General features: G+C 39.3%; 1 protein-coding gene and 1 long non-coding RNA gene across 6 annotated transcripts in view; one reads left to right on the top strand and one right to left on the bottom strand.

Annotated features, from left to right (window-relative positions):
- Window positions 1-24,994, top strand: part of LOC310905087 — a 61,087-nt gene that overhangs the window by 27,910 nt on the left and 8,183 nt on the right. The gene's annotated exons all lie outside the window — the stretch shown is intronic.
- The window catches only part of BNC1 (basonuclin zinc finger protein 1), an 81,273-nt gene continuing 71,453 nt past the window's right edge, over window positions 15,175-24,994 (bottom strand). For all 5 annotated transcript variants that reach the window (XM_083850670.1, XM_083850671.1, XM_083850673.1 and 2 more), the window contains 2 exons: window positions 19,922-23,117; window positions 15,175-19,371 (listed from right to left, as the gene is read on the bottom strand). In XM_083850670.1, coding sequence (XP_083706796.1) covers window positions 22,436-23,117 — 682 coding nt within the window. In that variant the 3' untranslated portion in view covers window positions 15,175-19,371; window positions 19,922-22,435. The remainder of the gene's footprint in view (window positions 19,372-19,921; window positions 23,118-24,994) is intronic.

Raw genomic sequence — 24,994 nt, 5'->3', positions numbered from 1 at the left:
CGTGACCTCGGAGGTCTTTTCCAACCGAAGTGATTCTATGACTGTAATGATCTATTACTGTGCTGCTGTTAGCCCATCAGCTCAAATGGAAGCTTTGACACCACATTCAAAGGCATCAGGCTCTCTGTGACCTGCTTGAGTCAGGTAACCAGACTGAGCATTTCTATGAGGGTAGAAACAAACAAAAAATCCATAATAAGATTATTAAAGATTGTATCACAAACCATCCAAGACAACAGAATTAAACTTGTACCAGCAGCTTGGGCCTGGGTATTTCCCAACATTTAACTGCCTGCCTATGAAACTTCACTGTCCTTTGGATTTTCTCTCGTGGCATGTGAGATCCTTTAGCAGCTGTTTGTTAAGAAACACTCATCAAAATCTAGTACTTCCATTAATAGACAATAAACATAATTATCTGTGGTAAGAAGATTATCTTGTTGGACAGAAGTTGCACGGTTTTCTTTCATTTTGCTGTTCCCATACTTTAAAATGTTTGGTAGAGAAATCATTCATTACAATGAAACTAATGACTTCTCATCTCCATTTGATATACTAATCTATAAAGTGTCTCCTAGAAAGGCTAGGTGACAAACTTGATTTCTAAAGCTATAAAGCCATAATACCTAGGAAAGAAAACCTGCAACAGACATTTCTCCTCTGAAGACATATTTTAAGTGTGTCATCTAAAGCCTTAGAAATTTATTTGGTGAGAAATGTGTTGAGAGTTGGCAGGAACAATAAATTTAGTGGCAGATTCATGACACTTACCCCATCGTAGTTTTCCCTCTTAAATACCAGAGGAGAACGGATTTCTCTCACATGCCCTTTTACATTCATCAAAGTGCCTTTTGGAATGTGACTTAATGAATAATTACATCCCAACATGGACAGCAGAACATACTTATTTAAAGAGCTTTGTAACTTCACTTTTATGTCACTTGAATGACAGTGCCAGAAGGTGAGGAGCAGAAAGAAATGATGTGTCTTGCATGACAACTCTTGAGATTGTCACTGTTTTGTACCACAAAACCCCTGTCAGGAGCAGTAGTCTGATGTTGGGATTTACTTATTGCTCTGGAATTTATTGTTCCAGAACCCAAGCTCTGAATTTCATAATACAGTGGGATGCATAGGTGTTATCACGGGAAAAATAATGAATTAATTCAGTCAGGTGTTTCTTCCTGGATAGCCTGGCATCAACATGAGTTTAACAGAATCCGAACTGCTACTGGAATGTCATCCCATCTCAGCTGAAATCATTATAAAATCCCTCAGCATTTTTCCCATGATGTCACACCTCAGACTTTTTTACGTCATCATCCTCTGCTCCCACGGTCAATATGACCAACCTCTTGGTGTCTCAAATCTATAAAATGGGTCTTATCCTCAGCTCCCTCCACGTCCATGCAACTTAGGTTGCATTCAAATCTTACCTTTCTTTTTCCATGAGCAGTTTTCTTCTCCGTGAAGGCACTTTTCTTCGAGTGTCACTGCTATGTATTCTTTTTTTGGCTTCTCCCATCCTCATACCCTGTTTCTCCAGTCGATGCAAAGCAACGTTCTGCCTTATCTGTGTTCTACACATTGACTTCACTGGACCAAGCATCCTGCTGCTTCTTTCTCACCTTTCCACCCTCATTCTGCACCACCTGGATGATACTAGTGCTCAAGGGGCCTGGGAGTAAGAATTAAGGAAACACGGGGTTTGAAGGTATTGAGGGCAGTCCGCAGAGGCTATGTGGCTATGGTGATGCTTAGAGTGAAGACCATGTTGGCCATCTTCAATGACAGTTGCCGGGATGAAAATGGAGGGCTTGGGGGCTATGGATGACACTGCACCTGATGGGCTGCAGGGGAAAGAATTAAGTCATCACTGGCCAGACAGAAAATGTGGCACATTATTTTCTTTAATTTTCTGATTCCCAACAAAGAAGGACGCAGCTCCTTGGACAACCACTCCTTTCCTCTCCAGGGAGTGAAGGGAAGCTGGAAGGGAGGGACTGAAGCTGCCAAACCTACCACCACACTTGGTCTGAAACGCTCTCTCTTCAGCCTTCTGGTGTACTCAGAAAGATCAGCACACCACCTTGAGCAACTCAAGAACTGGTTCCAGCTGGCTCCCCTGCGAACTCCTTAAAAGCACATTTCTTCACACATTCCACATACCCACTACCTCCAGATCATGTTTCTTGCAGTGGCCTGCAAGACTGCCCCTTCCTACTTACATCTTGTCATGTGGCAGCCACATGTCGATTGTTTCCCCGTTAGCCACGCCAAAGTTAATATCCTGCTCACCTATTTGTCTCTCAGAGCTCTCCAGCCTGTGCTCTCTGCTTGCGACATGTCCTTCATATGCTGCTTCTCAAAAATCACTACCTCATTTCTTTTGAATTCCTTTCCCAAAACTCCATCCCTCTTGGACATTCAGGACAGCTGATTAGGTCTTCCACATCTCTAGTAAGGGAGGGTTAGTGTAGGAATGTAAAGAGCCTGGAACTGAAGTGGTATATAGGATAATAAGAAGAGGTCGTGGTTAGGATGTGGGGGAGGAAGGGAAGTTAGCATGCTTAATGACAATTAAGATTCTAACTTGTAATTAGCATGACTTTACCCAGCACTTCAGTGATCCCTTTGTTGTATAATGTATCGCTTTCCCCATAGTCTGACTTTGTTTTCCTCAACACTGCCCTCTTCAAAGAAGGCACAGTTTTCTTCTTCTGAGTTTAGAAAGTTATGTGTTTATAAATAATAAATAGAATAATAATAAATCAGGGCTACTGCACTTGCTAGCAAACAGCCAATATGCACTAGGTCTCTTTGAAGTCAAAGGGGCTGTTTCTGCTACTGTTTATGCCACTGTCTCTACTTTGGATACAGAGAAATTGCTCCCGGTTCATATCACTGGGAAATGACTTGCTAAAATGTAAAATCTCAATAAATTCCAAACACAATATAAATACTACTAAATGATAAATACTCATCCTAAGAGATTTATATACAAAATATTAGAAGAAATTCATCTGCTTCTAGAGAAGTGACAACATTTCTCTATACCACATAATGCCTTGGTAAGGAAATGGCTTGCTTCTGGCCACTTGTTTATTTTCTTCCTTAGCTTTCACTTTTGTTTACATGGATGCTATGTTATTGAACATAAATACTGGTTCAAACCTCCCCACTGTAGTTCAGAGAACTACAGTGTTTCAGAATAAACAGAAAAATGATACCCATCTTCACTGAGTAGCAGCAAGGGGCTTAGTATATTGCTGGAAGACAAGCATAAAATATTTAGGCTGGTTAGTATTAAGAAAGTCAAAGAGAATATTATGAGATGAAGCAGCCAAACAGAATTGGCAATGATAGTCTTATAATGGAAAGGTATTTATAGAGTGTTGCTCCCATTGGACAGGATGCTCCTGTCTTACTCAGGCAAACCTCCCACTGAAACTTTCAAAGGGCATATTGCCTGTCTAGAGATGAGCAGGGACTTGGGGACTGAATGATACCCAAATCTTCTGCCCATTCATGTAATGCCTGTGTTAACTGGTTGCATCGCATGGTCGCATGGTCTTGCAACTGCAGTTCTGCAACTTCACGGGATCTGAGTGCTTCCCATACTGGGCAGATGCTGCTCCTAGGAAGGTTAAAGTCAGTCTTTGTTGCCATATGGCCCATGCTGCCCACAGAGGAGAAAAAGTTCAAATATTCAGATTGTCATCCAGTGATCAACAGTGAATTTCTGGAGCTAACAGAGGAGCAGTAGAAAGGCAAGAATTGGTACCTCTGCTTAGGCACCACAGACCTTTAGTTTAAACTGTGCTGCTTTGCAAGACTTAGTTTAAGCAGAGAGCTTACCTCTCTATAGGTCTAGCTCTGGACGTATGTGGTATTTGGGACCTTGACACAGGAGAAAATACACTCTACCATACACTTGTGTGAAGAATAAGTCTCAGGCAGCAATGGCATGAAACGGCAATGGGCTGCAATTTGCTCCTTTGTCCGCTACCAGCCTCCCAGGATGGTTCTTACTTCAGACTGGTAGCTTAGGGAACTCATAGTACAGAGACCCCAGTATGCAGCACGGAAGGATTCAAGCTACTGTAAGCTGCTTACCTGGGTAACAATAACGTCCACATAACATTAATGTTGTTAACGCGGGATGTGAACAATCAAGATGCAGGTCGGTAATACAAACCAGTAACAGCAGGTTACTGTATAATTAAAAACCATGAGCTGTTTTATGTCTAGTACTGGCCATTATATAGACTTGGTGCACACTGTTTGCTTGTTTGCTTCAGAAATGGGACTCTAAATGAACATTGCAAAAGGTGATTTCTTTTTGTGTTCAGTTCCCAAAGTCAATAAAGTGACAATGGGTACACAAATTAAAGTAAGGACTTCATTTCTCAGCAAATATGTAGTTTATAATAATTGTAATTTTATAATAATTGGCTTTGTAACAAAGGTCACTAGGCCAGATGCTCTTGGTGTAGCTTTGCTGACACCTATATAAGGAATAATTTGGCCAGGGTGTACCCAGCTCTCTGTTGCACAAGGCAATGAAAGGAAGCACACTCACACAAGCCTGCCAGGTGTAAAACTACATGGTTCTGCCCATTTACAGACTATTATTGAAAAGCTAGATTAAATTTATACTAAATATTACTTCAACTATATATATAGATATATAATGTAAAATTGTATTCAGTAGAATACACACACACGAAGCTGATATAAACCTTCACACATCCAAAATATTACGTACACATTCCTTTATTTTGTTGTGTATGAACTCATTCTTTCTGACACACATACATGCGTGTGAACACACACACACGATAATGAACCTACCTGGTCTTACTGATCCTGAGAATCCCTGAAGGGCTGGGCGGAGGTCTAAATAGCCATCTCATGCCATCACGCTGCCATATGTTTACCTTTTCTACACTAACATTTGCCAGGAAATCTATCATCGTCAATACAGCACCGTCGTGTGACACGAGAATAAAATGTTTATGTGCAGCCTCTGTCAGCGTTTTTCAGAGATGGAAGTATCAGTGGGAACAAGGATACTGCTGCACCCTCTTTCTAACTACCTTGATTTTTTGGCCACAGCTGTGATCCTCTTTGATCCACAGTGTCTTTCTTCTGTCAGTAACCACTCTGGTTTGGATTATTTCTGTCTTTTTTTTTTTTCTTCTCTGAGTGAAGTGCCCCACAAGCTCCTTTATTTGAAGAATTTGCTTCAAACGCTTAAAAAATAGGGCTTTGAGCACCTAAATGCTTGTCTCCAGATTCACAGGATGTAGTTCATTCATGTCAAAGGCTGCTGCCCCACTATGCAGCATGCTCAGCTCCAGTCTCCCACTGAATGGACAGTACTGTTGGGAGCTGCTGCTGCAGTAATGAGCAGAAACCAAGTCAGAACATGCACAGTTGTTATTACTGTAATCGATGGGAATCTGGGTTATGCTGTGAAACTCCTAAGGCCTGGAGCTTTATTTCTGCTGTCTATCCATATACTGACTGAATCACTCTGATGTCCTACATAAAACTCCAAAAAATAAATGACTCAACAAGGTTAATGTTGTAGTTGAGACACCTCCATATGAAAAAAATGTACAAACTAAGGGTTCTCACTTGAAAAGTCTGAAGATCTTATCTCTTGATGTTGTGTCACCACACATCTGAATATGCCCATGCAATGTCAACAGCTGAATCTCTGCTGCATTCAGTGGAGTCTTCCCTTTCTGGGCTAACATCTCTGCTGGGGATGGATTTGATTTTAAAATGTTAATTTATTCCATCTTTAAGGTTGATTTGTCCCAAGACTGAGCTTATTTTTCTGGTTAGTCTGAATTCTTCATCTAGAAGAAGGTGTCAATATGGTGACAAAACTAGTTTCACTTCTAATCTGTAAAACCTACAGAAATCACACAACTTGGTTCTATATTATTGCACATACATATGCACTCTTGACACATGGCTCTTGCTATTTGGATAGAAAGCTTTTTTTTTTTCTACATTTTGGTGGGTTTTGCACTAGAAGTCAGGGAGGCCCAGCCAGGGGCTCCTGCACTATATAAAAGGATACCGCAGGGCTGCTTTAGTGTAAAAGTAAAAACAGATGACACTATGAAAAAAAGGGTCACTTGCTTGCCAAAACCTCTACAATTTCAAAATTCATCTATACATTTTTTTCATATTCATTTTTGTGATTATTTATAACATAAAAATGCTTTTAAACTGGCCTTCAAAGCAGACTTTCCAAAAACAGTCTTGCTTTCCATTGTACTTCTAATCAGTTTATTTCTAGTGCGAAAGGAAAATGATGTCTTTCTCTAAAATTAGCTTGTTTACAGAAATACATGTACTAGGACTACTGCTTTCCTTACAATGCTAATGCTGTGCACGACAGGTAAAAATACTAATAAAAACCATCCACATTTTAAAGGATTCAATGGGCTACATTTTCTTTCCAGCTGCAACCTCGGTTATTTCATCAGGGTTGAGAGCAAGTAAATTTTTGTCCAGTGTGTGAGCCTCTGTGAAATAATGGAGTCAATTTGCAGCTTTGTAACTTCCATCCTAAACTGGCCATGACTTTTTTTTTTTTATTTAATGAATGTTTCTTGTTGCTTGTATCAAAACCTGTTCATATTATTTTCAGTTCAGGTCACTAGACCTTTTAGAATATTTTTTGGATGACACGGAAGGCAAGCACTCAGTATGCCTTACTTGTATTCATGCTTCTCCTTCTACTCTAGAATGGCCACCAGAGTGCTTAAGTAACATAAAATATCAATGCATATTGCTCAAAGGGATAAGCAATACAAAGCTAAGCTCACACAGTGTTTGGGTATGTTGTGGTGGAATGCATGGAATTATCAGAAACTTTCTCCTTGCTCTGCACATGTCTAGCACCTAGGCCAGCAGAGCCTCTATCTTTGGGAAGTGTTTGTCAAAAACTAGGTACATACAGGTTATGTACATACATTACAGCCTACATCTGAGAAATGAACAACAGTGCAGGCCCAATATCACAGCAAAGGCTATCACAAGGTTAGTTTTATTTATGATCAGCCATAAATAATGTCACATATATTTGAGTGATGTATTTGTTCTCACATGTCAGGGAGCCCAATCAGTGTGTGACCATGTATTTAAGGTCATATATTCTGTATATTTTAAATATTCCAATTGCCCTTTATTCTATTTACCACAAAAATGATGCTCTAACTGCAGATCAAAGAAAAGTCAAACAATCTGATAGGAAGGAGGTATCAGAGGATCCTCTGTCCCTTACACATCACTGAAACGGGTAGGTCAATGGGCTCTTTGTGTGAGACAAAGATTACAAAACAGGTGGTTTCTTCAAAAAATCAAAAGCCAAGCAGCCCAGGAATTCCTAATCTATATCTAGGAGAAGTGTGAGAAGTGGTTTGTCAAAGTAAAAAAAATAGATCCAAATAAGAATATGTGGAAGATGAAAACTCACTGAGAAGGAATTTTGAACAAGCAGTTACACATACAGGCTGGGCTTTGGGGTGGGGTGCTGGGTGAAAAAGCTTTAGGCCACGATCATCTGATTTCTTCTTTAATCAGAAAATCTGTGACTGTATATTCTATCAAATAAAGAGGAATGTGTGAACTGGACATGTCTTCATGTCCAAAAGAGTTCAGCGTGGGCTATTTGGATCAATAGGAGCAGGAATGTGTTTGTATGAAAATTAACTGGAAGAAACATTAGCAGACAGAGCCATAAAAATACTGCAAAACCAGGATTTCTAAAATGCACTTTGCTCTGAGGATAAACCAAGAAAGTTTTGGCAAATTCTTCTAAGAAAAATGTGAAGTCCACTGGGAAGCTTATATTAAAAGTTAATACCCCAGCCCCTCCAAGAAGGCTGTCAGACTGTCACTCACACTGAGGACTTTACTACCATTCCTCATACACATGGCCACCAGCCACACTCTGCTTAGTTCTGCGCAGGGAAAGCTGCTCTTACAAACGGTTGGGAAGATGGCCCTAAAATGTGTTCTACTATATATATATATGTATTATGTGGCTGGTGGAGATGCTCTCTTTGAGCAAAATCAAAAACTTGAAGTCAGGTAGGAATATTGTCATTAACTAATTAACTTTGCATGAGAGCCATTTATGGCATAATTTACTTCAATATGCATCGATTGTAGTGTTTGTAACTGTACTATGCTAGATAAGTAGACTGACAGATCAAAGATGCTTCTAGACATTTTATTGTGGCAGTTTATCTTTTTTTTTTTTTTTTGAGCTTGCATCTTATTGTCAAGAGACAAACCTGGAACTCTTCAGAATTATGGCCAGACACTTGCTGAATCTTGGGCGTTTTAGAAGTTTCCTGTTTCTGGTGCTGTCCCAGAGCAAAACTGGTTTCCTTTTCAGAAATGGGATGCCAATGCTCCTAACAGCTAACACATTTTGCAACCTGCTGGGAAAAACTAATGGGTCAAGTCCTGCTTTATCTTTATACAAGCTGCCCTGAGATGGGAAGCTGGCAGTGTACTGCTAGGTGTACCAGTGCTTCCAAAAGCACTGCCACTATTAATAAAATAGAATATCAGCAAGGAAGCTTCTGCAAGACAGACCAGCACAGGGATGCTGGCTTCAACATTTTCCTGGTCATTTGTTGATGTAGTTAATGGTACTGAAGCTACTTAGCACATGTTGGTGCTACTACCACGGGGTACTTGGCAAAATGACATGTTCAGCTGGGCTCTCTTCTCCCTGGGGTGCCCTGCATTAGCCAAACATGCGTCTCCCTGTGTGTTGGCCAACGCCATGGACATCGCGCTGTTTGCCAAGACACTGCTGGGTCAGATGGACTGCTTTTGCCCGGAGGCAGTCCGAAAGTGCTGCCATTGTTGTACTCATGTACAGATCCAAATTAGATCTTTCATTTTCTTTAAAGAGAGACATTCAGCTCTCACAGAAAGGCCAGAGGGAAAGGCCATATGGAGAATATTTATGCTGCCGTTAATGTAGCCTTTCCCAGGCCTCCGACCTTTCCCACCAGGAGGGTTTTCCAAGCTTTGTTCTAACTGTTAATAGAAATCTGTGTTTCCCTGAAGTACTGAACATTTTCCAGCAGAGGTCTCTGCCTACTAATAATAAAAGTTTGGCCTGACTGCTTACACACAGCAGGGGTCAAAAATCCTTATAAACCAGTTAGGCTTTGTCCCTTGGCAAGATTAAGAAACAAAACCAAGACTTTGTGAATGTGAGTGCCTAGCTTTGAAATCATCATCTCTTTCACAGAATGGTGATGCCCGTCTATTACATACACTGAGATTCTCAAGAAAGGTTTCCTTTATGTAAGATATTTAAAGTAAGTCTACCGAGGTTTATACAGCAGATGTAGCCTATCTACCCAAAACATGTTTCAAAGAATTTAAGAATTAAGAGCCCCTCGTTGTTAAGTACATCAGAGAGTTATTAAACTGTAAATATCACACTTCTTCTGGATCCAAAACAAACAAGACCATTCCACGGGAAGAAACGAAACTCCCAGAGTGTACTGTGATGTAGGCCTAGCTTGAGATCTAACTACAGTCAAGAGCAACTGCTCCAAGAGATATTTAGCTTTCAAGCTATAATCTTTTTGCTTCTCATCTGTCTCTAATACAAGTTTACTCTCTGGTTATGAGAAAATGATTCATTTTTATGCCTACATATCTTCAATTTTATTTTCTAATTTACTAGTTTACTTCACCGGGTGAGATGAACTGATAAAATGCAAGGTGTTAAAAATAAGGATTAAACTTTTCTACCTTTAGGTCTGGTCTCTAATCATTCTGTGCAGCATCCTAATTTACCAGGAAACTTCAAGAAGTCTCAAAGAGAGACTTTTGAAGCTCAAACAATATCACTGGGGTGGGGCAAATTCCCTTCCCTCACCTCAGGAAAGAACTTTACCCTCCTCTGTGCCGAGCCGTTTGCTGGTAATACTGCTAATGGATGTTCATCTTGAAACCTCCTATCCAGGCATTGTTTGTTAAACTGTGATGTTAAAGGTACACATTCCCTTCAGGTCCAGCTTTCCAAAAATCACAGTTCCATATTTCAAACTAAAATAAGGCCAGTGACCAGGGCAGCATATCTGTGTTGCCACCACCAGCTTCTGTAGAGAGAAGACCAGCAGACAGAATCACTGGAGTATTTGCAAGCCCATAACACAAGACCCACAGCTTACCTTAGCATGGAAAAGCAACTTATTCTGAGCTACACCAATGTAACCCTACTGGAGTTAAGGTGGCATTTTACGGACATGATCGCAGGCCAGATTCCAAGAGCACCATAGTTTGTTCAGCTTTGCCTCAGTCCCTCGTATTCGTGCATAGCTAGCTGAAGGTGTTTGTACTGAATGCATAGACTGATAACATACTCACTTGCTCAGTGTCCTCTGCTGTAGCAAGCCCTTCGAGACAAAGTGAGAGAGGAATTGCCTGTGATATAGCACAAGGAATTTAATCAAACAGCAAAAAGTTCCACTGTGTCTCAAAACTAAATGTTTTAGTCAAATCAATGACTGCACCTGTCTTCTGCTTATAATTCACTACGAGACACAAGTCCCTTGGTACTCTCATAGATATTCTTGCAGTCCTTTGAAAAACTCACTTCTACCTCAGTAGTTCTTTGATTTGCTAACTCTGGGTACAATTTGATTCATGATCCACTCCCCCTTTCCCAGCAAATACCTTCATTCTGCCTAAAGCTGATCCTTATTCTCTCAGTATCGTCTCCGATAAAGATTGTTTATTGACTTTTCGGGGAACTCACCACAAACTGATCTTTCCCGATCTCTTGTATTTAGCTGAAAAACTGTAGTGTGATTATGATAACAGGGAGATGAGAGGCAGACCTGACTAACCTCTGGATATCAGGGTTAAATTACAATTCCAGTGCTTTGCAGTTAGATGCTTTCATCCCACAGAACTACTGCAAGTCTGGATGACGTTGGAGATATAAATCCCTCCTCTTTCTACTCTGCCAGGTAAATTACTGAAACACTGAAAAGCAAAAACAACTGTATAGCTGATAGCTTCTGGAAAAGGCTGCAGGGCAGTCAGGATTGCCTGGGAAAAAGACAAGGATTTAATTTGGAAGTCATAACAATATCAAGATTACTTTTGAGGAAACTGTCCCTCCCTTTTACTAAAGACAAAGTCAGCTATGCTCTCCTTTATCCCAAGAATGATAAAGACTGTTTCATTAGCACCTCTGAAGCTCTGCAGCTACCACACAAGTGCCACTATGATGTGGAACAGTAGATATAAGGAATGACCATATCCCTCCTTCTGTTTTTTTTTTCCTTTTTTTTTTTTCTTAGCTTTCCTTAAATGTTCTGCATTGTCCCAAAATGTTTCCATGAGCAAGATCTTGAGATCACGCAAGTTTACACTTTACCATTTACCATTCAGAAAGTTTACTCTGGGAAGAAATCAAGTGTATAGCAAGGAAATGAACTTAGGATATCAGTTCAAAAGAATGGGCCATGAACCCAGCAGATGTTGATGAATAAAACAACCAAAAAAGAGGGTTTTGAGGTCCTTTTTCCTGGCACATGCTCCTTGTAGAAAAATTCTAGTAGAGCTTCTCAGAACCTTCTTACCACATATCTTCCCCTAACATCTGTCCTTCTGCTTTACATATGCTGTATTAAAACTTTCAAAGGTGTCCTTCTATTGAGAAAGCTCATCATTAGCTTGGAATAAAATTAATTAATTTCCCCCTACATGTTGACTTCAGCAGAGATGTACATTTATTATGTGAGAGCAGAATCTGCACTTAAGAGAAAACAGATGCAAAGTGCAAAAATTATACAGGATTCTCAGTTTTAAACTTGGAATGTGGTACAAACTTTAACATAGAACAAGAAAACAACAGAGAAAAAGTGTTCAACAACAGAAAAACATTGCTGAGCAATATAGAGAAAGGATGAAATCACGAGGTTACAATTCTTCAGTCACAGTTTTTACAGCTATGAAGATCTTAGCAATCTTTCATTACTTGTAAGAGAAGAGAACCTGTATGTATTCCACCTATCAAATATTCAGCATAATCTTGCCATAACTTAGCTGTTTTACACAACTAAGTGCTATTAATTCAGTTATCTGCAGGTGTGAATTCAAGGCTTTCAATGGATTAGACACTACAATTTCACCATCCATTGACCTTTCCATGCTTAATAAAGTTGTACAGAAAGTATTCATTTTTTAAAATATACTTCTGCTGTATAGTGTTACTGAAAGGTAGCACTTTAAAATGAGAGTCACCTTTTCAGGGCAAAAGGCCTAAGGAGTTACATAAGAAGGCCGTGATTTAATAATGTGATTAATCTTTCCTTATACCACAGTTCACATAACAAGGATCTCATAATATAGTACTTGAGAAAGGATCCCTGGTATCAGGAAGCATTTGCAACATTGGGCCTGTTGTTCACACAATAAGCAACAGATGAAAAAACCCATACATTAACAAGACTTGGAATTATAATGTATTGTGTTTCAGGGTGAATGGGTGGAAGAACACAATGCTGAATAGCTGAGCATTTCCAAACTCCATTTACTGTAACATGCCAGTAGCATTAATTTCTCTGTGCTTGGGTCCTTTCCCTCACATTACTAATTCCCATTTAACGCTACATTCTGTAAGAATTCTCAGGACTGAGGAAAAAACAAACAAACAAAAACAAACAAACAAAAAAAAAAAAACAACAAAAAACACACTTGCTTTTTAATTTTCATATACCAAATTGTATTTCTGAAGTTTTTTTGCACTGGTGGAAAGAAGTCACGTTGGTGCCAGGTTGGAAAAGCTAGATGAAAGAAGTCAATTGTTGTTCTATGAAGAAAAAAAAAAAAAAGCACACAAAAAACAACTATACTGTTTTGACACATTTTAAGCCATTCAGCTTGTAATGAAAATAACACTGGATGCATGCCCCTAGATGCCTTAAGACGCTAGTCTTAACCAGGATGGATGCAGGGTCATGTACCCAGATCCAGAAACTTGGAATATCCTCCAGCTTAGACATAGCTTCTATAAAACACACACCTGTCTGCAATATCCAGCTACCCCTACTTATTTCTTCCATACAGTAACCTTCTTCCACTAATACAGCAGCGTACAATTATTTTAAACAAGCAGGAAAAGAACAAACAATGCATTGAAATTCTACTTGTGGCCCAGCCTCAGCCCTGTGACTTTAGGGAGGCTGCAAGGCCAAAACGCTGGGGAGGGAGCTCTCTCCTTCCACTGTATGCTTCACTTTAAAGTATTTTCTGTACACAGAATTAAACATTTTTATCTCTATTTGAAATGCCCTGAGACTCTCCTTTGATGTTATGTCAGGAAAGAGGTACACTCTTTGCTGTTCACAGAATTTGTGCAATTTTGGGGTATTTTCAAAGGTGCAGTATTAGTTTTCCACTTGCATCCATGTTGAAGTTTCTTTTTTGGAAAGCAGAAATACATCTGAGAGAGAACTGTGATTTAATATAAAGATAGAAACTGCAAATACAAAAGGAGAAATTGGCACTCTGAACGATACCTTCAAAAGCATCAGTGCTTCATGAGGTATTCTAAATTTCAAGAGCAGGGTGTCAAGTCGGGTGATATTTCTGGTCTGCTCTGCTAAGCCACGTTCTGCAGAGATTTCTGGGATAGATTGCGCTCACTTTGGCTTGCAGGATTCTTTGTGGTATTTATATTAGGCAGTGCAAAAGTTGTTGATGTAATGTCATGATGGTGGTCTTCTACCCTAACACAACATGTAATTAATGTGATGAAAAACACAGCTTTTCAAAGAAATTTTGGCATGCTTTTATAGAAGGGTATGCAGACTTCTTGAGTTTGCAGTACATATCTGAATGCAAATACGCATGCTTGATTTCCCCTGAGTGTTGTGTGAGCTGTTATTATTACTGACCTGGAAATTATTCTCCTTTCCCTGTTTGACTATTGTTTTTGTCTGGGTTATATGCATCCCTGAAACCAGATGTGCAACACTTGATATATTTCCATTACTTAACATTATCATGTATATTTATTATCTCAAAGCTGTACAGTTTGAAGCAGTAACACTTGGTTTTCACTGCACATTTCACAGTTGTGGTCTGTTACAATGACCAACAGACCTCCCAAGACAAAATATTGTAAGGAATTGTATTGTAAGGAATCTACGCTGGCTTAGGCATCACCTAGCATATCACTGCTACGGCCCTCTCGGAACAAGAGAAAAGATGGAAGAAGAGAAAAGAAAGTTCAGATTTTATTTTTCTAAAGTGTGCCTGTGCAGACTTTACAAAGGTGTCCACCATGTGGTGGAACCAGAATCACCTCCGGTTGTTAGCAATACTGCTGATGGGGCCAGTTCTGATTCCATCCAGGAGAGAGCAGCAGTATATACCCGTGCTGAACAAGTCCTCGCGGAACAGACTCAGAAAATGACCCAAAATAATCACCCACTCCCTGCAGTAATAGCCTGACATGTAAAACAAAGTAAATGCCGGTTTAATGACAAGCTGATTTCTTTCAGTCACACAGAGGGTAATAGAAAGGGGGTGGGAACTGACATCAAACATTGGCTGCTGCTTCTCCGCTCTGAGAACAGAGTAATTCACTTTTTATTGCCTTTTTGCTTTAAACAAAAAGACTGCTGATGTAAGAAATGATTGCTTATGAATACTGAAGTTTTTTTAAAAACAAGGAATTAAAGCGAGGGAGTATAATATCATCCAAAATACTACCTTTGCAATAATCTTTCATAAGAACACAAAAGGGATCCTGTGGAGCTGAATTCTTACACAGCCTGCGATATCACCACGTGCATCCGAGCCTTTAATCGCTCAGTTACCCTCACAGTTTCCCTGGGAGGTCACTATTCTGACTGAGGCACAAAACACCTTTGTAGATCTGCACCAAATTGCTGAAGATCAAACAAAGTTTGAGTTGTGGCTGGAGTTTTCCTGCAGGTCTCCTGAGCTCCAAAGCAGCTCTGTTACCTGTAGATAGCCCTTCCCCTGCTCGCTGTGAGGAACACATCCTCAGAGCACGTACCAGGCTCACTTTACGTTTGCTCAAAGGGCACTATCAAGGGAGCAGAGAGTGTGTAATGCAGTGCTGGCAGCTCAGTGCAAGAGGAGGCACTTTTTTTTTTTTTCTTTCTATACAGCTGAGCTGCATGGTTGGGTCACAGGGAAAACTAACATCTCTTTACCATAAAGAGTGTTGCAAAGATATGGCTGAAAAACTGGGACCACTTTCCAGCTGTCCCCTTACAAGAACTCTTTTCTGTCATGAGAAAGTACAGGAAAAAGGAGGGAGAAAAGTCTTGCTCTTAAATGCAACAAGGAAAAGAGTAGGAACATAGAAAGTGAACTGGAGAATACAGAAATTTTCCCTTTCATCTTCACCATGCAGATCTTTCTCCATTCCTGCTTTACCTCCTGCACCATCGAGACCTGCTCCCTGGTGGTGGCTGTTCATGCTCTGTATACCTTCCAACGTGGGTTCTCCTCCATCCAGTTGCTATTGTTTCCTTTGACAAAGAAAGATCTCCTCTCCTTCTGCCACAAATAATACTTGAGAAGAAATCCCTCATAAAAGATCCTCTCTCTGTGAATGGAGATAACACACACATGTATGCAGATGGCTCCCTCATCATCGCGTGCTCTGTGCAGTCCTTCAACCTGTGGGACCGCTGCTGGGATTGTTCTCCATGTCACACCCCTAGTTTCATTCCCAGCTGCTGCTCTTCTTCGTTTTTGTTTGTGCTAGGTAAGGCTGAGAAAAAGCAAAAGGAGCCTGGAGATTGTTGTCAAACTCTGCAGCAGTGAGAGAAACCTAGGTGCTCCCCCCAGAAAGGAAGGAGATGAAGAAATAGCTGAGGGGTAAGGATGGGTGCAGCACAAGTTCGAGCTACTGCACCCTCTGTATACAGGGGGTAAAGAAGTGCTCTTTTGCTAAAGCAGGGGGACGCTGAGCACTGGGGGAGTAAGCTAACTAGGATCAAATGAGTTTTTCCTGCATATGCCTAGGAAGGCAGAGAGACTTGTAGTTTATAGGACATTGGTGAAAGTTAGAAGCTTTGACTTTCTGAAGAAAGGCAAGTCCTCCTTTTGTAGATATTAACAAGAACTTCATTACTCTGCACATGGCAGTATTAAGCAAGTTGTTAGTTTGGAGCACGCTTTAGTCAGGCTATTCACAGCCCGAGAAGCCTGCATATACCTCTCACTTGCACATGGCCTCTCAGTGCTCAGGAATCCAACGTAAGGTTTATATCATCCCACACAGAGGTGCAGATGTCTGCTTCCCAGAGCAGCAATAACACGTCTCCTCGCTAGTAAGTTATGTTGTTTTCCTAGTGTCTCCCCTGAAGTCACTCTGGCTGCTCCCGACTCTTCCACATCTCTATGTGCCATGCACTCACATTCTCTTTCAGAATTTTTGGCTGGAGACTATTTGAATGTGTTAAGATATATCTGTCCAGATTTTGAACTTGCCTAAACTGGCAGAGCTCACCCAGAGTTAGTGTTTTGCATTTACAAAGGATCTGTCTCATGCTATCTTACCAGCGGAGATAATACTTTTCGTAGGACTGTTTTTACGTTGGTCATGCAGAAATACAGCTTCAAACTAGTCATTTATAGTGGAGATGAGGGCACAGAAACTAGTAGAACTTATTTGGTCTTTCAAAGCGTTATATTTTGACCTGCTTCAATAAGCTAACAATTACAAAGCAGTATAAGCAGCCAACAGGAGCCTACTTACTCACACACGTAACTTACAGTCCTTGTTGAGACCTGACTCTGGTTTTATATGCCCTGCTCTACTGAATTCACTGAAATTATTCCCAACTTGTATTACCATAAATGAGAGCGGAATTAGGTTTAACATGAATATGCAGCCCTATGCGTATGCAATTATATATTGATATATGCATGCATAATTTATCTATGCATAGAGTACATACATATATTGTCGTTCTTATCAGCAGATTCAGATAAGATAAATATTTTTCTAGAAAAGGGCTTGTATAATAACTATAATTAAAAATAATAATTTTGAAATTAAAATAAGAGCTCAGGTTGGAATCTGTCTGATTAGTTTTACTATGGTGTAAGTTGCTCATTACAGACCTCAAAAATCACACTGCTTGCAACTCATGGGTCCTCTTTTTCTTTCTTCCTTTTTTTTTTTTATTAAAAAAAAGGGCCAATACTGACCCATTTCATTTTATTACTGTGACTGAATGGATGTTAGACTAGCTGCTCCTGCATCTTGAATGGGTACAGAGAGGAGGTGAAAAAAATCTGGAATGGTTCAGTTCATTCTTGACAATCACCTTACTGGTAGCTGGGTTTATGGCTTTAGGTTTGAATGAAAAGGGCAGGCTGGGCTCCGGGACTTGAGAGAAATACTAGTCCTCAGTAAGGGATGTGCAGACAGGGAATGAGTAAGAAGTGTGTTATACGTCTTAAGAATTTACAGTATGATTCAGCCTCAAAATGTCAACAAGGAAGCTTAAAAAGTATTAAATTCATCTCTCACTGATATCATCATATGATGGGAAAGCCTTGGGCTTCTTCTAGGACAGGGTGGCTCTAGGACCTCTTCTTCAAGCAGCATATCAACATGTTTTCCCAAAAAGTGGTAACAGTTGCGCAGTCCTAACCTGACAGTCTCTCAGATGTGCGAATATATGCTGCTAAGCGTACAGTCTTCAAGGATTGCCTATGAAGCTACCTAAATTTGTAAACTTCCAAAGAGTGAAAGAGTGGTATGGGTGGGAACTATCAATAACAGCAATACGAGAACACATTACAGAAATCCCTACGCTGAATGAGCAGAAACTATAAAACAAGAAGATTAGTGATCAAAGATTTATAAGATTAAAGCAAAGAATCGGCTCACACTTGAGAAGACGTGTCTGGATTGGCCTTAATTTAAGGTGCAAAAAAAAGGTTCAAAAGTTGTAGAAGGATGCCAATATATGATATTCCTTACAATTCAAACTAATGAGAGTTTTGCTAGAGCCTTTGGCAAGCACAAGTATTTGTGGCAACACACGCATCTGCAGGCAATAATGGCATGTAATTCACAGTGAGCTTTACCAGCTTAGGAGTGTAGTTACAGAAACACAATACAAATGGCCACAAGAGCTTCTATGAAGCTCTAAACTAGTGCAGAACTAGACAGAGTACTCACCGGAGAGGGATTGTCACTTTGCGACATTACCTTTTCCTATATCCGTTTATTGAACACACATGAAAGCTGAAGGGTGCTCACGGGAAGCCGAGCTGACAGGGCTAGAGCTTAACAGGGTGATGTTTCAACAATACATTTGCAAGTTAGAAACTCTGCGTAATCCAAGGAGTGCCAAAAGGCATGGGGGGCCGGGGTTAGGGGGCTGAAGGAAATTAAAAGCTCGTCTACCGTCGGAGACATGCCTATGTGGAAATACCACTATCCAGCAAACCCTTCAAAATGCTTTCCAAGTGATTCAAAGCTGAATTGATCATTTTACATGCACTTAATATATAAAGAGGTAAGGCTTGAAGTTGCCTTCCTGTCCCCTAAAATTGGGGGAGCTGGCAGTAACTGCTGCTCTGAACAAAACCTGTAGCCTGGCTTTCTCTACAAGAACTCTTTGATCCAGCCTCCCTTCTCTCATTGCATTGTTGTCTCCTTCCCAATTCAGATTCAAACTCTCATTTCAGTTTTGAAATGAAAGCTCACTTGCGGGCTGAATGGAACCCTTATGGGCTGTATCTCAAACTCGAAAGGTGTTTTTATTTTAGCTGCATTTCTTTAATCTATGCTAGCTGATTAATCAGAAGCTGCTTGTGAACCCTTTTCAAGGAGGGCCTGGCACTCAATTTAAAAATCCCTGGACTAAGTCCAAGTAGTTTAGCTGTTTTTAGGCTTCCCTATTCAATGCAGGGAATCAGACAGGTATTTTCAGAACTTGTTTCTCCACTCCACTGGTTTTACAGTGTATAACTTTACTGAAGATTCATTAGAAACAATAGCCTCTGGTTTTGCCACAGCTCTTTTCAGAGTACTTTGAAACCTGGAGGTATAAAAACCAGCTATCTTACACTTTGTTGGAAACGGATTTTTGCAAATACTACTGTAAGTACTATGACACTTATTTTTTCCATAGCTATATAAGCTTGCTACTAACAACTATTCAAAATACCTGTATTCTGAGAAATCGGGTGCTCAAATGTACAGAGTGGCTACCACGCAGTGTGCATCTGTGCCTTCTCCTTTGGAGTCACAGAAAGATGACAGGATCTAGTTTTTGAAGCTCTCGTTTTCTACAGGAAAAAAAAAAAAGAAATATAAAAAAGGGAGCAACATACATGGGTAGCAAAGGTGGGCATGTCCAGGCCCAGTTCAAACCTAATGTGAAGATTTGATCCTCCAACTGTACGTACTTGCAGCATCACACATGAAAACATCTCTGGAACTGAGCCTCAGTCAGTGGAAGCTGCCACAGCTTTCCAGAGCAACTATGAAAAGCTCAAAAATAATGGTACTACTATTCTGAAGTGAGGTTACTCCCTTCAACATCTGTGGTGAATATGCGATACAGGCTGCTATAAGCATCACACATATTTAAAACTAACAGGAGATGTTAAGGCTTGGTCCAGCCAGGCTGCGGTCATTAGGAGGAGGGAGCTACACAAATGCTTCATGAGATACATATGCTGTTCTAGGGGTACCGAGGGCTTACTCTATTCTAAATCTCCTATCCTTTTCAAATTTCAGAGAAATAAAAAAAAAAAAAAGAAAAACCTTTCCAAAATATAAAGTAAAATAGAGGCCCCAAATATTTATCTTAACATAGTTCCCAATGATATTTACCTTCTATTTAGTTGATAACACTTAAACAAATGTCTCCCCTTGCCTACTGCTCAAAGGAAAAAAAAAAAAAAATCAATGAAATATCTGGCAACATTTATTATATCATCTCTACTGGCTCATTACAATAATGACACTTCCTTACTATGGAATAAGTTAGTACCACTGTCAAAACAGTGCTCTCCACAGTGGGAATGTGTTTTCACAATTATCATTTTTTAAATGAAAATGAATAATGATTTTTTTTTTTTCCAGTCACAAAAGCCTATTTTTCTGAATCAACCAGAGGCATTATTATTTGCTTTTATTAACACATACAAAATTGTTAGGATATACAAATGTGTTTCCTTTTTGGACACAGTGAAAGCTATATTAATGGGCATTACAGCATTAGTTTACATCACACTGTTTCAAAAAAACACCGTTTATGATTAAACAAATAGGTTTATATATATTTACATATATAAAAAGAGCTTGAAATAGCTGTATAACAAATCATTGATTTACACTATCAAAAGGCTGGGAGCAATTATGTCTCCTACGATTGTGCCCTTAGCTTTCAATCCACGATCGCCACTAATACGAGGTCTCATTTAAAACAAACAAAACCCAAAACACTGACCCTCCTGCCAAAACACACAAAAAAACCAAACCCAAAGCAATGGGACAGCTTTCCCCAGGATAATAGTTTCAAGCACAAATGGATTATTTTAAATATCACATAAACCTACTGTAAATTAAAAAAATAGAAGATTACTTTACACAATGCATGGAAACCATTTCTACTGAGCACAAACATTTACAACTGTGTCATGTTTTTTCCTTGCATAACCCATACTCACACACAAACCAGTTTTCAAAAGAATTAGTGAAATATTCAGTCCACTTTTGTTTTCTTTATACAATATGAAATGGTTACAATACCATAGTATATTTTAGAATAAGTTAAACATCAAGACATATGGCAATAGCATTGTACTAGTCTTTCTACATACATACTAAATCCAGAAATTCAGTCTATTTTTATTCAGTCACAAAAATGAATAAGGACTAAGATCCAGTTATACTGGAAAACTAGACTAGTTCTAGAAACCACAAATACTGTAAGCACTTTGGTATAATATGTACAGGTTGTGCTGTCAATATCATGCTTGCATACTACAACTGATTGTGCCATTTCAACTGGTGAATTAAAAAAAAATATTGTAAGACTTGCTTTAGTATTTTTTCTTCTGTTTGGGAATTATTCAGTCAAAGAAGATGCACCACAAGAACATACACAGCATTTGTATGATGTGACTACAAATTAAATATTGAAGAGTTGTTTTTTTTTTTTTTTTTTTAAATACAATGCAAGACCAGTCTTCGTAAGTGCATAGAACATAATGCAGAATACTGTTAATTACAGGGACAAGTACAAGGATATTAAACACTTTAACAGATATTGAACAATGTTCTCATAAAAAGAGATGTGAACGAGAATAAGCATTCTACCATTACAAAGATCAACTTGTGTTTTCCACCACCAGTAAGAGAAACAATAACTGATGTATCATGAAAGGTATCTACTGCATCCATTTTATCTTTGTTTCTCAAAGGCTTAGAATTGCAACTTCAAACTCTTAAAAACAGTTTATATTTCTTTTTTTTCCCCCCCATTTTAAACAAAATGTTTTCTCTTCCTGAAAGAGGAAACTCAAAAAGTGCATTTTAAATTATTTTTCCCCTATTTCACACATACATTTGCTGCAGTTCGGAAGTTTTTCTTACCTGCTTTCTTTCTGCCACTACAATCTATCAGAATCTCTCAGAGTTAATCAGGCAACCCTGCCAAGTTAAGTAGCCTCTCCTTTTGCAAAACAAATGGTATTAAATCTTAAAAAAGGCAAAATATTGCAAACTGGATTCAAGTGAAATGCCAACTTGAAGAGTAAGGACTACAGGATTTCAGAAGATTTGGACTGTATGCCAAGTCTTCCGAAATTTGCATTTTATCTTTTAGATTCCAGGATACAGTAAACTGCAAATACCATGTTCAATTAATACTGCAAGTCAGCTTCAGACTAAGGTCTCAGGAATGAAATGGTAGCCCCAAAACTCTCAACCCAACCAGAGGAAACAACGCAATTGTTACTCATTTCTTACACAACACAACTCATTTTACATGTAAACAAAAAGGATGACAGTTCTCATTTGAAGCTCCTACTGTGGCAAATAATACTTCACAGGTATCAGAAATACTTTAGTCAGTGACTCCATATCTTCCCCATTTCAAAACTGCTTTCTTTTCCTTGCAGAAGCACTAGCTACTTTACGTCAAACTAAACAATTGCACAAAATCTACGGCACCAAGCTTTGCTAAATAAAACTGCCAGAGAGCACACAAGGAAGAAAAGAATTTGACCGTGGTTGTTGAGTGGGCTAGAAGTCAAATGAGTTTAAACAAAACTATTTTTAACACATTCCTTAATTGAAATGATTAATTCCTAGCAGAAACAGATTCAGATCAGCATGATCTTACTGTAGGCTAGTTGGTGACCCAGCCAGACTTTTGTGCAGATTAGGGTTTTGACTGTGCCTGTTCCGACTGCGAACAGATGAAAACATTGTGTTGCAACCTGGGACTTTACATTTGTGGAGTTGGCGGAGATGCACAGTTTTGTAATGAGCCCTGAAAGTTCCCTTATTACTGTAAGTTTTTTGACATATATGACAAGTTATTGGCAAACTGGAAGGTAAATTTATAAAGTTCTGATTAGCTTTCTCAATTAAAGTACAGTCTTGGTAGAGTTCATCGTTAGGCATTAGGCTGGGTCCTTCACAGCTTTCATCACTATCATCCAAGGGCATGGTGCACACTTCACTTCCTCCGTCAGAATCCCAAGAAGAATGGGCACTGCTCTCAGATTTAATGCTGGAAGTAGTGCTTAGATCCAGAACAGCTCCATCATTCAATGGATCATATCCGTAACTCTCAGAACAGGGTTCTCTAATTTTGCTCATTGGAAAAACCAAGCTGCCTGTTCTGTTCATTCCTTTGAAGATTACAGAAGTATGTCCAACATGTTGTTTTAAAGAGACATCTTGACAAAACTCCTTAGCCATGTCTTTCAAGAGGTATGCTGCATTGAAATGGTTGTTGAATTCCAGTGTATCTTTAGTCAGAAGCTTATGATGAAGATTTAGGTTTGAACTATGTCTAAAAGAACAAAGACAAGCTTAGCAAGAAAGTGTTTTGCCTCACTTAACAGTTATTTCATAAGGATCATTAACAAAGAGAAAAATCAATATTTAGTAGCATGCATGAACTGTATGCTTCTAATTTTACCAACTGCTGCAGTGGGAGTGCACATGGATGATTTATACGTGTGACTGGGTATCTGAAATTGCTTACACTGGCATATTATCAGAAATAACTCTACAGAAATCAATGTTTGAGATTCTCTCCTGCATTGTGCATAGCTGTTCACTCCACTAGATCTAGTGCTGGGTCTAAAAGAGTTGTTGAACAGACTAAAAAACTTCTGTGTACTGAACTGAGGTCAGAGAATGGACTGAGGGCAAGAGGAAATGAGATCCTTCCCCAGCGGACAAAGCAGGAAAGGAGTGACACCTGAGTCTGCAAAATATATTGATGATCTCTTAAGTACTGTAACCATGTACTAGGATGCAGCTGTAAACATCAGTACAGAGCTTTTCCTTGAAAGGAATATCCTTGAATGAAGGAATGCCGCATTTTATGCAACTTGCAGTTTTTGAATGGGCATCTCTGGATTCCGTTTAAAACCACCAAAGCATACAAATTACTGCTCTTCATTGAATATTATCAATAGCTCACTGGGAACCTCCAGACCCTGGTTAGAAGACTGAATTTATTGCAAGACAGGGAAAACATTTATATTTCCCTAGCCATCACCTAAGCCAGTTTCATCCAAACCATGAACTGTTGGAAACGGCACAGAAACATTTTGCACTTGCACTCACAGCACTCTATGTTAAAGTCTAGAAACTTCTGCAAAGTTGTTCCAAATAACTACTGTTTTGCATAAAGCTTGTGAACTTTCTTGTCGATTGTTCTTTGTGCCTTAAAAAAAACAATATAAAAAAACAATACAAAAAATCTTCCAAAAGCACCTATGTTAAAACTTGACTGAATATATTGGTGTGGAAAGGAATTTGTGGCATGTGAATGCAAATCTTCCTGCTGGCCTTCTTTCCTGTGGCCCATATCACAATTAGAGTGGAGAGGAATTCACATCTGGGAAGATGCAGGCAGCAGATCAGGGTATGAAGCCCTGCCAGCAGCAGATGAATCTGTGCATCTCAGATGCAGCGGCCAGTCCTCAAAGACTGGCTCATCCTCTCTCTGGACTGCATCAGCTGGCTCCAGTACTCCTAGCAGATTACAGACAATCTAAACCTTGTGTCACTGTGAACTACTATCCAGGCATGCTTTCTGCAGCCAAGATCTGCTGTAACACTGTTACAGGAGCGTTAGAAAAAATACAAGACTTAGTCCCACTTAAACAGGTTTGTTATCTATCACTTATCCATTCAGATACATAACTGACGGTCAACAATAAAGCTTCAATTCCTTATTTCTCAGCCTAGGTGCATAATAGACTAAAATAAAATGACTAGCAGCAACACAATACTGCAGTTAACAGTAAACTGAATATGCTCATGGTATTGTTTAGGAGTTAGTATGTAAGCTCACATTAAGGCATTACCAATGTCTATACACACCAGATAGCATTAATTCAACTAGCACTGCGTAACGTTGATTTTGTACTGACATAGGGTAATCGTGCTTTCTTATGGACTTTTTCCCTGTAAGATTTTGTCTGCTCAAAATCCTTGTGTAATGCGAGGACAAAGATAAGTGAAGATTTCCTGAATTGATCCCATTGCTTTTTCATTAAAGAAAACTGTATACATTAAAATACACATGAAAGTACACATTAAACATATAAGTCCACACATGCATCTACTGGAAAATTGCTGAATTCATACCCTTGTGGCTTTCCCTTTATGTTCTAAAGTATTCTCTCAACTATTGAAGACTATCAGTTATGA

This window comes from Anser anser, assembly GCF_964211835.1.
Source record: "Anser anser genome assembly, chromosome: 10".
NCBI lineage: Eukaryota > Metazoa > Chordata > Aves > Anseriformes > Anatidae > Anser > Anser anser.
Note: the sequence above shows the minus strand (reverse complement) of the source record. Positions and strands in the feature narration are given on the sequence as shown.